We start from the raw sequence: 15,806 nt of genomic DNA on the forward strand, positions 1-15,806 counted from the left end.
ACCCTATCTCAAAAAAACCCATCACAAAAAAGGGCTGGTGGAGTGGCTCAAGGTGTAGGCCCTGAGTTCAAGCCCCCACTACCACAAAAAAGAAAAAAAAATTCCCATCTGAGAACTAGGTAGGGCAAACACTGATAATTGTAGAGGCATCGCAATGAGCTGGATGAACATCAGGGACTCGGGACAAGGCAGGAACAGCTGGCTGGACATGTACCACTGATGACGACGGATACTTTGTTGGCATATTCTGGCCTCGTCTCTATGATACAAGCTTCTTCCAAGGCCGGGGGCCACAGCAATGCTCAATCTAGGGCTGGTCATCTGGCCCTGGGTACTTTCTTATCTAGCTTCTGGGCATGGTACCTCAGCACCACACTGGTTACTATGCTGAGTGTGTAGGCCTACACTACTCCTTTGCCTCAGGTTGTACATCCTTCAAAGGGAGACCCAGCTCACCCTCCCTTGAGAGTCCAGGCCTTGAGATGCCTGTGCCCGCTGTCCAGTGGGCAAACATCTGACTCCCGACTTATGTCAAGAGGCAATCCCAAACCTTCCCACTGAAGCCCCATGCTCAGGCTGCTCCCTGTCCTGCCCACCCTCACTTGCAGCTTCCTCAGCTCACTTCCAGAAGAGCAGCCTGAGCCTGGGTTAGAACCCCAGCCGGCCCTGCCCTTGCCCTGAGGAGGCTTGGAGTGTGGCTCATGGCCCTCATGAAGAGCCAGGTTTCCCAGGCTGTGGAACCCATCCACAGGAGGCACTCGAGGCTGGGCCTCCTGCTGGCCTGGGCAGGCCCCATCTGCCTCAGGGCCTCCCTGTGGCCTCCTTTGTGTGGGACTTGCCCTGGGTGTCTGCACCCCCCTTTCACTCCTTAAAATGCCACTAACCTGTTAAAAGTGAAGCGGCTCCCTGTGGTACTTGCGTTTCTCTCCACGACACTTCTAACGCCAATCTGCAGCTGGCCCTCCATGTCCATGACTTCTGCATCCTTGGGATTCGGCCAACCCTAGAGTGAAAGTGTGGGGAAGGAAACTGCATCTGCACAGCACAACACTTTCCTCTTGTTCTTCCCTAAATAACAGAGAAACGACTATTTACAAACTTGACTTCTACTGACGAAGCATTAAGCTGTAAGAGAATGGGGAAGTAGAAGGTTCTACACAGACGTTACACCATTTCACAAAGAGAATTGAGCATGACACAAACTTGGAATCTGAAGGGGATCCTGGGGCGATACCCGTGTATACCGAGTGATGACTGCATACGCAATTTACTTGTTTTCCACTGGGTTTTCGTGTTTACCTTAGTGGTCTCTGGCATGTGGACAGCCATTACTTGTCTGTCACGTGCACACGTGGGTGGGCGGTTGCAGGCCAGATGCTCCCTGCCCCCAAGACCAACTGCAGCAAAACCTGCAGTTCAGCTGGTGTCTCACTGCCCCCACACCGCCAAGTGCACCCCTGGCTCCTTTCAACATGGATCCTCTGATAACTGACTGTTGTGTGCAGCTAGAGTCCTGAGCATCACCTGGGGGAACCTTGGGCACCCAAGACTCCATTCCAGACATCAGCACATTCTACAACCACACATTCGGGAAGAAGGGTTTGCTGGAAGCCATTCAGAGCCTCTCTCCTCTCTGTCCTGAGGACACACACCATTTGGGTGCCTGAAGCTGAGGCCTTCTCCAAGGAAAGGCGTTGGGAACCTAGCTGTCAGGAGAGCCGCTGCCTCTGTGGGCTAACCTCACCTAGAGCGTGACTTAGGACACAGGCTCCTTTTCTGCCTCTCAGCAGACCTGTGAGCACTGTTCATCCCTTGGATATTTTGTGAAGGAGGCCATGTCCACACCCCCACTCTACTTCTCACAGGAAGTCACCTACTCAGGTTCACATTCTGCTTTCTCATTTGACATGCATATCTCTGGGCCTGAGTTGATTTTCTACAATGCCAACATTGGATTTCTGGGTTTGTGAAGGTCACGTGTGAGGGGCCCACACCACAGACGAGCTCGCTACAGGTAAGGCTCCACATGCTCATTGAAGGAAGCACCCCAGACAGTATCAAAGATGTATTTTATCGCACAGTAATCAATAAACTTATGGTGTCACAGGTTGGAATGTACAAGCTGCTTTTATCACATCTCCTTCCCCCTGCTTTGTTTACAAACATACACTAAGAACAGCTGTGTCCTTAAGATCAGAAGGCTGCCCACAAACCTCTTATTACACAGGCAATGACCACAGCATGGCCACACCTGCAAACTCCTCAGAGCAGCAGTACCCCTGCACTGGGTTCATAAACCATTCAACTGCTCTAAGTTTAGCCTGCAGGAATTCCCTAACAAGACAACAGAATGTAAAGGCAGCCACCAAATATGAACTTCACTAAAAAGATAAAAATTTATTTTTGTGCCAAAATGTGACAAGCACACACGTCCATGCACACATGGAAGGAAGACCCAAAAGCCCAGGTCATGGTCACACACTCTTCTGAGTCATTAAGATCAAGAGAATGCAAAGCAAACACTACTGCATTACCTTTTAACAGGAAAAGTAGATTCAGTGAGATGGCCCCACACACGGACAGTCCACATGGACTGTGTAGATGGTGACATTACACCAGAACAAAGCATCTATAATAGCCCTGGTTCCTTTCATTCCAGCCACACCCAGTGCCCAGTTCCCTGAGACGGCAGCCTCTACAGCTGTGCCCACAGTTCTCTCCCCACTCTTCACCGGCCCAGGAGGGGAACAGACATGTTGGATGCCCCACACCCTCACCATTCTCCTGTTCCAGACTAGCTTATTCAAATACAACTGGCCGTTTGTTCTTACTCTGTGATACAGTCCACACTTCTGAACTCGTAACACCATTAAATGTCCTCAATCAGTAATTTTCAGCACACACAATCGGTCTGCCCTCAGATGATTCAATCACATGACTGGACAGGTCACATCACATGTGGAGTGCTGGAGATGGAAACCAGTCTGGAATATGCTACACAAGCACCTTACCACCAACTTACACCTGAGCCCTTATTTAAGTCACTTTTTGTGTTCAATGTAAAAGGTGAACAAATCAACGAGGGGCAGGAAAAACTTACAGGTCACAAGCTCGTGACTTCAAGAAGAGCATACTGACTCGTGTGTAAGCCTCATCGGAATTCAGTCAACAGCCTCTACAGGGAGCTAGCAATCACATAAAAACTATAAAAAATTACATATGTGGATTTCAGACAGGTTTGTAATTTATGAAGCTGCCAACTTTTAACCTAAGTATCAATGCTTTCATCTGTATGCTTCTTCTCTTGTACAAATTTGAGGAAAATTTCACTTAGGGAAAACCACTCTTAAAATTCTATCACAGTTTCTTTAAGTCGAACAGGACAGTCAACAGCATTCCCATTGGGTCTCTGGTCACGTCATCTCCAGCCACTGTTCCATATGCGACAGGAGCCAGAGCATCTGAGGAAGGGCACAGCTGACATAACGGACACAGCCCCACCCGGCCCAGCAGTCAGCAGCATGTGCTCCTCTACCCCAAACCTCAAGAGACATGATGCTCAGGACAGAACCCAACAGGTGTGTGCTCACCACAGGTAAGGTAGAAACAGCTAAGTCCTCCACTGACTGTGCCGTGGGGAAAACAAGATTGCAGGGCTCATTCAACATATTCTTTTCTGTGGATCCTCGCTTTATGGCTTGTTTAATTCTTTTAAACAAACATGTTTTCAGTAGAGTAGCCCCAACTCTGTTCTAGCCTCATGGGAGCTGGCCATTAAACTGAGACACACTGCATTTTTCCAGACCTGAGTCTAGTGGACACTTGGTACAGAATGCTCCTAGTGGGGACTGTCCTGTGCCTAGAGGATTTCAGCAGCTTCCTGGCTCTGTTCACCAGACGCAAGCAACACCTCCGCCTCCAGTGGGAAGCAAGTGTCACACCTGTGTGTGGCAGAACCATGCTCAGCTGGAAGACACCTTTGCAGGCTGGCAACAGCAGGACAAACAGGTGATGGTGGCACAAGCAGGTGTCACTGTTAGTTACTTGGCCCCACATCCACAGTGCGGCTCGAATGCTTCACAGTTGATGCTAGTTATATAAGGATACTCAGCAAGCCCTGGGGGCTGCATAGGACACTTGCTACAGCCAAATCAGAAAGCCCCCAAAAATGTGAAAGACAGGTCCTGAGGACACAGATGGTGGTTTCCAGAAGCATCACACATGCACCATCACTGTGGGCATCAAAAACAAGAACCAGTCTCCAAACCATGAGTCAGTTGCTGGCAGAGGAGGCCTGGGACGCACACAGCATAACTCAAGGTGGCATGGGAGCGGGAAAACGAAGGCAGACCCCCGCTACTCTTCTTTTCTCCTCCTCTTCTTCTCCTTCCTTTGCTCCTGCAGGGTCTTCAGGTCAGCCATCACAGTGAAAGTCTTGTGCACCCACAGGATCACAATGACCATGGCATTGAGGAGCAGCGGTGCTGAGAACACGATGGAGATGAACATTCCCCTGGAGTCGAAATACTGGTATTTTGAAAACAACCTGTGTTAAGAAAAAAAAAAATTGGCATCACAACAGGGCCTTTAAGTCCCAGAAGGTGACAGAGGGACAGCAGCTGACCTAAGGGTGACTTAAGGAACAAGGACACCTGTCCACAATGAGACCTTTGGGTTACAGCAGGTTTGATATCAACTCTAAGACACTAAAGTCTTAAATTCTTAAACCTGTACACTAACATCTTCAGCCTTTTTCTCAACTATAAAATCACCACATCCACACTACTGCTCCTTAAGAAGGCAGTGTACTATCACAACAACCTTCCAAAGTCAGTGCTGTTTTCTCTAAGAGAAGTAAGGCAAAATGACCCCGGCCCACCCAACAGAGCCAGGAAATGGCGGACAGGACTTGTCTGCAGGTGCTCTTGGGAGGGAACACAGGAAACACAGTCTTCCTTAACTCAGTACAAGCAGAGTTGGGAAACCTGCCACCTGCAATCTTGAGCCCTGGGCTTGAGCAGTGAACTGAGGGAGAGAAGCCCTGGCAGATGGAGCCAGTTCTGGATACCAGTCGCCATGTCCTGGAGACACTGTGGGGAGCATGTGCGCTATGGGGAAAGCCATGCCTGATAGTGACTTGGATACTGATGGTGACATGTGGATATCAGGCTGCAGTGGGGCCAGCAGGAGGGTTGAAGCCAGAGTCCAGATGAGGGGGGTTCAGAGGCCAGACTGCCAGGCTGTGGGCATCTGGGGGACTATACTTTCCTGGGGATGACTGGGACACTCTGGAACATTCTAGCACTCCGCACTAAGACTCAGGTGCAGGGGGGGCCAGGGAAACAGGAGTCATCTCTGGAGGTTGTAGCATGACCCAGGCATAAGAAGGATGGTGCCGAGAGCAGGAGAGAGGTCGCAAAGGGCACCCCCTTCTGCCCTACCCACATCCTGGACTCAGTCTTCTCTAAAATGCCACCTTTTTAAATTCTCTCACACTGGTATTAGCTGCATCGAGCAACACCACGTAACTAACATGGCTCAGTTACAAAGGGTTGCGTCATGCTCAAAACACATAACCAGTTGTTTCTCAAGGCCTGAAGTGAGGTTTACATGGCTGAAATTCCTGGCACCCTTGTTCTCCTGTAAGTTCAGTGTTCTGTATGGGGCGTTCTTGTGGCACCGCCACCACAGACGAAGCCGCAGTCACAGGCCAGCGGACAGGAAGCTGCCCTTACCTCCAGTTCATTGCTGCGACTTCATTGATATACTCAGCACAATAAACTAGCACCACTGAGAAAAGAGAAGTCATGTTAGAGTCCAGATGGCCAATTGTATAATGCTTTACAGAATAAATTTATACTTTCTTTACAACAGAACGTCTTATACCACTGTAACAGAATACCAAGTTTGCTAAGAAATGCATTTTCCATTTTAGCTATGGCATGAGGTATGAATTATAAACTGCCAAATGAGAGACTATGCCCACTTAACAGAAAATTAATCAAGCACCATCAATCAATCAGGCACAGGTTCAAGATCCATGGTCTCTGCAGTGACAGGGCCCAGTTGCAATTTAGGCACCAAGTCCAGTGGGCACAGCATTGCTTGCAGTAGCACTGTTACGAGCTGCAGATCAGTCCTACTTGACAAGCTGCAGCAGAACTGCAAATGACATGAAATGCTGTTCAACCCCATACTCAGCTGCTCTGGTGGGACAGTTACCAACAAGCCCACAGAGAATGGGCGGAGAAGCCCTGGAGGTGTAGGAAGCACAAGACAGGAGAGGACAAGGCCATGATAAACAGCACAGTGACAACCCTGCAGGAGCTGCCGGGTCTCCCCAGTCCTTCAGTGTCTTCCCAAGGGCCCCAAGGCACACCTGCCCATGGCCAACATATCAGGGAGAAGTGGAGCCGATGTTCACACCTGACCCATGCCCAGATAGCAACCTGCATCAAAATGTATTACAGCAAACTAAAAACCTATTGCCTTAACTTCTGGTATTCTCAAGTAAGTGAAAATATACAAATTCTTTCATTCTCCTTGAATCAAATCAAAAGCAGGTTAGCCAGAGTCAGCCACCATCTCCTGACTGCCTCCTCAGGTTGGACCCAGTGAGGCACAGCAGGGAAGCCAAGGGAAATGCAAAACCAGAGAGAAGACAAAGGGAGGCCAACAGAAGATGGTGTGAACAGGGGGCTGGGCAGGACGATGCGAGCTGAGGAGCCCTGCAGAAGCTACTGGAGCCTGGATCTCCGTCCTGCCACTTATGCACCATGCATTGGGTCCATGAGCCTTGGTGTGTCTCATATGTGAAAATGGAGCAAGTGATAGTCAATCCTTACATTGCTTTGAGCACTTCATGAGTCATGAGATGCATCAAGCAGTGTCTACTATTTCCCTACGATGACTGTAGTCATTCCCCTTCGAAATCACAAACCCACATGGTTCTTTAGTTCACGACAACATTTGTTCATCTACTGCCTTTCTTTACGGTACCTGCCTGGAGGTCCTTGCATTCAATATCCCTCTGCATGATCAGGCCTGTGTGCCTCCACACTTCAGGTTGAGCTGCAGGACTTATGTTGGCCCCTCAGCATGTTTTTCACTGTACACTTGACCTTCCTGTCAGAGAGCTCGTCACAGTTGGAAAGAGTGCAAGTAGGTCTGTGATTATCTGCTGAATGTGGGCATCCTGGTGAAGCTCCATTAAGCTAAGGGGCCAAATTTGCTCACCACTGTATTCCCAGCATTCCTTAGGACACACCTGATAAAGACAGACTCTTGTATGAAGAAATGGACACAGTGACTCTGCCCACCCCATATTTGTACAGACCACTCACCTTTCTTTTGTTTTCCCCCCACGGGTCACTGAAGCTTTTATTTTGCACATAAAACAACTGGGGATCTTGCCTGTGGTCACTGTAGAAATAATAATGGAGGTACAAAAGGCTCCAGACACTTGGCAAGCGAGGTGACAACAACAATTTGGACCAATGACAGGAGTACGGAGCTAAAGTTTCCAACAGGGCTCCCAGGGTCAGATGTGGCTTTTGCAGGCCCTGTGAGCACTGGGTGGGGCTTTGCTCTGACCTTGCTGACATCAGGGGTAGGGTCTATGTAGCCAGTGGTGACTGAAGGCTTCGAGGCTGGCCTGCCCATGGCTTACTTGGCCAGGGATTTTCTGAAGTTCCTGCCAGCAAACTTGGCCTTGCTGCCCAACTCCTCCTTGATTCTGAGGAGCTGGTTGTACTTGGCTAGATGCTCAGATCAGCAAGGTGCATTACTCTTGATCTCCCCAGGGCAGAGACCCACCACCAGATTGACAATGAAGGTATCCTCAGTCTCTCCAGAGTGGATGGGACACCATAACGTGCCAACCGTTGGACTGGGTCAGCTTAAACACATGCAGGGACTAAGTCACCAAGTCATCTGGTTCGCTTTGAGCAGGAGGCTATTGCAGGACTTCATACCAACGGCCTTGACAACCTGTTTCAGGTTTGTCACTGTGAGATTGTCCCCTACCACCTGGAAACCTAAACTAGCCATGAACTTCTGCCACACTTCCCAGTCATCCTGGTCAAAGGGGTCTTCCACGGACACCAGTGCGTACGTAGTCCTTGATGAAGGTCAGCCAGCTGGTCAGGCATCATCGGGAGACTTGAAGAACTGAAGAACTGGAGGTAGCCAAGTCCATGCCAATGACTCCTCATCAGTGTAGCCAGCCTTCCTCATCACATTCTTCAGCAGCTCCAGGGCTTCCCTGTTCTCTAGGATGCTGGGTACAAACCTGCCCTCGTCGCCCACGTTGTTGACATCTTTCCTGTACTTCTCCGTGGTGACATTCTTCAGATCGTGGTAAGCCTCCACTCCAATGTGCATGGCCTCACTAAAGCCTGCCACTCCCACAGGGAGGATCATGACCTCTTGCATGGGCATTTTGCCAGCGTGAGAGCCACCACTGATCATGTTTAAAAGCCGGGACAGCCAGGACAACTTCAGAGTTGCCAGCCAAGCTGGCAATGTGGCAGTACGAGGGTACGCCCTTCTCCACAGCACTAGCTTTGCAGACAGTAAGGGACACCCCCCAGGAAGGCGTTTGCACCAAATTTAGATTTATCTTCAGTCCCATCCATCTTGAGCATCAGTTTGTTGATCTTCTGTTCCGCAACATTTACTTTCTTGCTAACCAGGGCAGGTGCAATAGTTTTATTGATGTGCTCAACAGCCTGTGAGACACCCTTCCCCAGGTAGCAAATTTTATCACTGTCCCAGAGTTCCAGAGCTTCACAGGTACCAGCCGAGGCACCGCTGGGCACACGCAGCTCAGAAGAGACCTTTTTGGTGTAGAAATCAACCTTGACAACGGGATCCCCATGAGAATCAAAGGCCCCTCTGGCATGGATCTTAAGAATAGACATGGTGAATTTCTGGCTGCCGTTCTCATCAACTCAGGAAAGGAGAGGTGCTACAGACACCAAGGTGAGTGTTAAATCTGACCACTCACCTTTCTAAGGTAATTTCTTGTTCAGATTTGTACCCTGCACATGGCTGACTAAATCTGTCTAAAGTCAGCTGTTGTATTTTTCATTACCAAGTATAAGTTTTACAGTCTTTCCAATGTCCATGGAATGAAGAGGAGCCTAGCCAGGCAGAGGCCCACCCATACCTTTTGTCTAGCATGAAACTACAGCATTGAGCACTTAGCTCCCTCAGGCTGTGGTGTCCTGACCTGAGCCATACTTTGCTTCCCATCCATCTCTGAACCTGTGCATCAAGGGCTCTGCCTGGCCCTCATCTGGAGCAGACCTTCTGCTCCAGCTACCTGTTCCCAATCATTTCTTCCTGATGTTTTACTCACACTTTTGGCCCAGTTCCATGACTTTTTTTCTGTGCAATCGTTCTCCATTATTCCATGCATCTATAGCCCTTTCCTAAATTCCTGGAGCTCTGTCTTTAAAACTAATCTGGGCAACAGCTCATTTTATGCATAGAACTTGCCTTCCTACTTTACAAGCAGTGGGGTACAATGTCCAAGCAGGAAAACATCTGTGAAAAGACAACCAGCATTTCGCTGAGCCAATGTCTGCTTCCTACTGCTGTGTAAGCACCCTCCCAGGCCAACAAGGCACATAGGAAATGCTCCACAGACCCCTTTCAAGTTCAACATGCAGACATACTTTACAGTTTCCATGCACAACGCCTGGTGGAAGGCTGGAGTCCTGTGAAATGTTTATGTATTCTGAAGACACAGCACAACACAACACACATGACCACATCACAGCAACCAGTGCACAAGGATCTATTCTGGTCTACTCACCCAGGCACAGGAAATGTCCAATCTGCAGTTTGTACCTCTGGGATGAGAGCCATGTGAGGAGCAGGCACAGCACATGGAAGGCAGCGAGCCCCAGGAGCCATGGCTCAGTCCAGTCTGTCTGCTATGAGGACATAGTTAGAAAGCTGCAGAATCCCTGGAGCTTCCTCAAGCCCAGTGAGAGTCCCTGGCCCCTCACCCGTAGTTTTCTAGCTACAGAGATATAACCCGGAGAACATGGCTAAGCCTCACGGATACATGGCGCAGGAAAAGAAATCAGGGAGAGGAAATAGGAATCCCCTCCACTGTAAGGTTTTAAAAGATTCTAACGTCTCAGCACACAGAACATAAGGCACCACTATCTTTCCCCATCTGATTGGTGAGTACAGTTATGTGTAACCTAAGGGATCTGTGCCTTTCTGCAGTGCACCTAACCCTCCCGATGGTAGGACCTCATCTCTTGGGCTTCCGTATGGGCAGTGCCTCCACATGAGGTTCAGCAACTCCTACTGACGCTCAGCCACCAACCCAGCCTCCTCAGCCCTTCCTCTGCGCCTCCCTGAGCTCCCTCTTGCATAAGACAAAAATGTGCCCTGGAGTCTGGAACCCCAGAGCCCTTCAGGCCAGCTGGAAGTGTCCCCTGCACTCAGCAGGGACCAACCCTGCCTCTTGCGCGACAGCACCTACAGAACGGTGCAGAGAGCGGCCTGTCTGGAGTCTGGTGGGGCAGGAAACGCGCCCTGCCGAGATGCCAACCCAGTGGACAACTGGGGATGGAAACACCTGAGAGCCACCTCGCCAGCCCCGCCCCCGCGGCTCCTGCCCGCCTCGCCCCGCTCCCGGCCACAGTCCGCAGCCCTCGGCCACTAAGCCCTGGACTGCTGAGAAGCTCAGGCGACCCCGACCGCGCGCCTGCACTGGCCTAGCTACTCCAGCGGCGTAGTTACCGTGATCACCGCGGGGATGCTGGCAGGGAAGGAGCTGACCGAGAACGCGGAAGGCATGGTGCCCGCCCCCGCCACCGTCGCGGAACTGGCCCGCGGCTCTGCAGGAGGAGCTCCGAATTCTCGTCTCGCGAGATTAGGAGGGGTCGCGAGACTGGCGGTATCTGGTCCTCTCGCGATAATTTTAACTTTAAAGGCGCGAAATCTCGCGGTATCCAGAGCTATTAAACTATGACAGGACTAAAGCATTGGATCCCGGGAATCTCCAAGGGCCTCTTGAATTCGCGAGCGTGGCGGGGTTCTGGGGAAACGGGCCCGCGCCCCACAGACCCGGGACGGACGTGGGGTCCGCGCCGCACAGATCGGGGAAGGACACGGGGCCCACCCCTGTGACCCTGCGGGACTGGGGACAGTGCCCCAGCTCCGGTGCCCTGTGAAGCTCCGAGTAGTGACCTTCTTGGGGTATTTCAGGTGTCCCCGGTTCTGGAGATCAGACCCAGCGCCTTCCTGGCACGGCCCGCTGGGGAAGGGGAGGACAGGGCGAGCGCGGATTGAGGATCTGGGTGGTAAATCAGGGCGTGATGAGCTGTGAGGCACACTCACTGGGCTCATGCTTGGAGCCGCATAGGAACTGCAGATGTGAATGGAGGACCCAGGGCTGCCGTGAGTCTTTGTGGCGTAGCACGTGCTCCTTCCTTGTACAGTCTGTCTTGCTGCTTCACCTACCTGTGCTGAGTGCACGCTGACCTCGAACTCCATCCCCTTCACTGGTGTGGAGAAGACACTGACGTCATGCTCCATCCCCTTCACTGGTGTGGAGAAGACACTGACGTCATGCTCCATCCCCTTCACTGGTGTGGAGAAGACACTGACGTCATGCTCCATCCCCTTCACTGGTGTGGAGTAGACACTGACGTCATGCTCCATCCCCTTCACTGGTGTGGAGAAGACCCTGACGTCATGCTCCATCCCCTTCACTGGTGTGGAGAAGACACTGACGTCATGTTCCATCCCCTTCACTGGTGTGGAGAAGACACTGACGTCATGCTCCATCCCCTTCACTGGTGTGGAGAAGACACTGATGTCATGATCCATCCTCTTGAAAGTGGTGAGAGGACACTGACCCCATGGTCCATTCCATTGACGGGTGTGGCGTAGACTCAGTGACATCATGCCTCATTCCCTTGATTATGCGGTGGAGTGGAAATTGATGTCATGGTCCATCCCCTTGACTGTGTCCACTGACATCGTGATCCATCCCCTTCATGTGGTGTAGAGTGGACTCTACTGTTGTGGTTCACTCTCCTTCACCCCGTAGTCACTGGCCACCTTAACTACTCCACTCCCACTTCTGGTAATACAGACTGTCATGGTGGCCTCTGTCCTTGTCAGCCTTGATCTGTGCTCCATCAATCAATTAGGTGCCCACCCCAAACCAGGGAGAAGTTGCAAAGTCATCTGGGTATGGCCTGAACTTCTGCCTTGAGGAGCCCTGGTGATGTACAGCCCTCCAGCTTGGGGACACAGCGCAAGGGAGCTTTAGTGAAATCAGTACATGTCTTTCCACACCAGAAGTTCTGTGAGGAGAGGGTGGCCTGGTCTTCCTTGTGTCCAGCAAAGGAGTTTTCTTGTGGTTCTGTGAGAGCTACTCACTCCTCTCATCTTTTGGATGGACCTGAATGAGTATGTAGAATAATGAATGACCGACTTTTTGCCTACTTGAGTAATCCAGCTTTTGGAAACATTTGGTACTGAGGAAACAAAATAGGAAGGATGACAGGCAATAAGTACATTGAGTTCCAGACCTATGGCTTCTACAGGTGCAAATGTCATGTCGTTGCGCAGTCTGCATTGGTTTCTCCCTCCTGTTGCCTGGAGGGCCTGATTTGAAACACATCACATGCAGTGCGTGGTGGAATCTGTTCTTCCCCATGAGGGTATTTGGAGTCTAGTTTTCTTTGTCCAGTTAACATCTCTTCCATCCCTGGACCGAACTCCCAACTGTAGTCTTCTCTCCTACCATCCATTCCTTACACAATAGCCTGAGGACTTTGAACAGGTAAGTGAGGAAAAGTGTTTGTTGGTCTTGAGGGACCTCCCCCATCCCCCAGCTCCTCCAGGTGCAAGGTGGTCTAGCCCTGCTGGATTTCCAGCCTCAAGGGCTTCCCTGTCCCAGACCTTTCCTGTTTCTCAGCTGTGTGCAGCCGTGGCCCCAGCTGTTTGTCCCTGAGATGTGGTAATCTCTTTACAGCTGCTGGGCCACTCTTTGTTTCTCACCTCTCACCAGGCCTCTGTTGACCATGGGCATGGCCTCCTTCTTGCTCAATTTTCCAGCCTCACTCATTGGCTTGCTTGATTCCTGGGGTCCCCCAATAAGGCACCAGCAACTTAAAGCAGTAGAAATGTGGGTCCCCTCTGAGGACCATGGTGGCCTGCCTGGCCTCCAGCCCCTGATGTTGCAGGCAGCCTGGCACGCCTGGCTTGTGTGGTGTCACTCAGTCTGCCTCTCATCACAGGGAGCTCCAATCCTTTTGCATTTCTTCCTCCACCCTAATCCAGTAGGACCTCATTTGAATTTTCTCTGGACTGTGGTGACTACAGAAAGGCCACATTGCACATGTGCAGACACTGTAAGCATTCCACATCCCTTCCTGGGGACACAATTCAACCCATGACGTGGCTATTATCACCAATGTGTGTACCAGTCTGTTTATTTGTCTAGTAACTATTTTTCATTTGTTTCCTTGTTTGTTAAACTATGTTTGACTTTGCCATGCAAACCAGGGATAAAAAGTGTCCCTTTCTTGTTGCACCTTGATTTCCAGCACACAGTAAGTCTGCACATATTTACCAAGTGAACAAATGAGCAAATCTATGCTTGCATTAACACATTATCACAGCTTTGGAGAAATTATCACCAAACGCTTATGCCTCTGGTCCTCAGTTTTGGATGAGAAATACTAAGCATATGTTAAACTTTTTTTCCTTTGGTTAATGTAGTGAGGACTTTGTTTCTTTATTAGTTAGCTTTTCTTTAACCAATATATTCCTAGGAAGTGTGTATTTATTTGATAGTTTCAAATCTCTTGGCTAAAGCTTATGTTGTCTTATGTTCACTTCTGTATTATTTTTGTCATTTCTAGCAGCTTAGTATTTCTTGTCTCATTTTGTTTATTGCAGTTGTGATAGAGTCATGTTTGGATTTATTAGCTAAGAATCCTATTTGAAAATTCACTTTGTTTTATCTTGTCTAATTCTCTTGGTGTGTTTTATGAACTGTTCCTTTGGATAGATTTGTTGGGTCTGTGTGCTTAGCTCATCTATTGTCTTTCTTACCTTCTGGTAAATGGATTTTAAACTATAAGCTTCCCTCTAAATAGTACTTTGCCTACATGTCCCAATGTTTTCCATTTTGTGTACACATCCAAACTTAAGTAATTTCTTTATGTTTACTTTGATTCCTTTTAAAATTTTCTTATGAATACTTTCTAGGAGCTGTACTTTATTGTTAGTTCTGCCTATGTGTTCCACATGCTTTTTGCAGTTTGTTCGTGTGTTCTGTGGGACATGATGTGTACTTCATTTTTGTAAAGATGCTTCCTGCTTTTGGATAGAAATTGTGTTTGGTGTTGCTGGAAAGCTTGGTTTTCAAGATCTCCGTACCATTACGTACTTTTTGATGTGGTTGGTGTGGAGAAGTACACCATGCAAATGGATTTGTAAATTGTCATTTGCACTTCTATAACATTTTATTTATGTCTTAAAGCTGATGAATATTTTTTCTGAGACAGACCTTGAACTCACAGTCCTCCTGCCTCTGCCTCTCTCACCATTCCCCGTCAGTTTCCTCTCCCTCCAGAGGGCATTTCACCCTCCTTACAGCAACTCTCCCAGCCGTCTCGTCTCGTGCATGTCACCTCCTCACATTAATTTTTCTTCTGGCGTGCAGTGCCTGCCTTTCTTCCATGGTATCTCTGTGATGTCTGGTGCAGCCTGTCTCTGGTCCCCGGGCTCTGTTCTCTCCATCTTCCCCTCAACTTCATTTGTGTTCAGTGCTGCTGAACACAAATGTACTTTGTGTCACTGTCAGGAAGCTGTCTCAGAGGCCCCTGAACTTCTGGAGTGCCAGTGATCTCATTGCACTGTGCAATGAGGCTTTCCAGCAGGGTAGTGTCAGCCATGTGGACACAGAGCATAGGACATGTGGCCAGTCCAACTGCGCTGTGCTTTACATGAAAGCCTACCCCAGACTTCAAAGATTTTTATACAACAATGTACACTATATTACTAATAATTTTATTATTGTTCACATGTTGAAATCACAATATTTTGGGGATACTAGACCGAATAAAATAAGTATCAAAACTACTGTCACCTCCTCTGCTATTTATTGGGGCACCAGACATAGCTTGTGTTCTGTCTGTGTAGGCTGCGTCCATGTGAGAACCCATGACACTTATTTGGAATCTTCGTACATGCAGATAGGGTTAGATATGCCCATGGTTGTAGTGAAGAAGCATCCGTTTTGGTATTTCTAACATAGCTTCATGAATTATGGTTATCCATGATGATAAATCCATGTGCAGTTGAATTTCACAAGCTATCAGTAATGAGTAGACATATTTGTAACCCGCAATGCTGTGCAAATGAAAACCACTAATAATGGTTTTGTTGTTCCACAACCAATTTCCACTGCTGTGTTCCTCGGGTCCCAGAAGGCAGCAAGTGGTTTTAGTGAACAGATGATAGTGAAAGGAGAGTGGCATGTCCTGCGCTCAATGAGAGAGGATGAAGGCCAGAGAGACCCCCAGGCAGAACCACAGAAGAAGGCTCAGGCTCCAGGACTGGGGGCAGGGTGTGGCCTATCTCCAGAGCTCACAAGAGGCCAGTGGGGTTCTGGGGTGATGCAGCAAGCTCATGGGGCCCAGAAGGAGGATCTATTGTGAAGAGACTGAAAGTGGGAGCAGGTGTGGACAGTAGGTCCCATGTTCTACTCCTGCCCTCTGGTGTCCTGCCTAGATCTCCTACCCACCTCAGCCCACAGC

General features: G+C 49.5%; 1 protein-coding gene and 1 pseudogene across 2 annotated transcripts; both read right to left on the reverse strand.

Annotated features, from left to right (window-relative positions):
• Nucleotides 1–2,050: 2,050 nt before the first annotated feature.
• On the reverse strand, nucleotides 2,051–10,921 carry Tmem18 (transmembrane protein 18). 2 transcript variants are annotated; one of them, XM_074049059.1, is made up of 4 exons: nucleotides 10,765–10,921; nucleotides 9,821–9,938; nucleotides 5,736–5,790; nucleotides 2,051–4,546 (listed from the first exon to the last, which is right to left on the reverse strand). In XM_074049059.1, exons 1-4 carry the CDS (start codon nucleotides 10,819–10,821, stop codon nucleotides 4,357–4,359), a joined length of 420 nt encoding a protein of 139 aa, XP_073905160.1. In that variant the 5' UTR covers nucleotides 10,822–10,921; the 3' UTR covers nucleotides 2,051–4,356. The 2 variants fall into 2 exon arrangements, with proteins under 2 accessions (XP_073905160.1, XP_020038852.1); XM_020183263.2 differs by having other exon boundaries at nucleotides 9,821–9,941; nucleotides 10,765–10,910.
• LOC109698838 (alpha-enolase pseudogene) lies at nucleotides 7,431–9,918 on the reverse strand (annotated as a pseudogene).
• Nucleotides 10,922–15,806: the final 4,885 nt, after the last annotated feature.

This window comes from Castor canadensis, chromosome 12, assembly GCF_047511655.1.
Source record: "Castor canadensis chromosome 12, mCasCan1.hap1v2, whole genome shotgun sequence".
Classification (NCBI taxonomy): domain Eukaryota; kingdom Metazoa; phylum Chordata; class Mammalia; order Rodentia; family Castoridae; genus Castor; species Castor canadensis.

Coding starts and splice junctions, on each gene's coding strand:
- Tmem18 (XM_020183263.2), bottom strand. CDS start 10,821: ATGCCTTCCGCGTTCTCGGTCAGCTCCTTCCCTGCCAGCATCCCCGCG. Junction 5,791..9,820: donor TGGACATTTCCTGTGCCTGG/GTGAGTAGACCA, acceptor CTCTTTTCTCAG/TGGTGCTAGTTTATTGTGCT. Junction 4,547..5,735: donor GTCGCAGCAATGAACTGGAG/GTAAGGGCAGCT, acceptor TTCTTAACACAG/GTTGTTTTCAAAATACCAGT.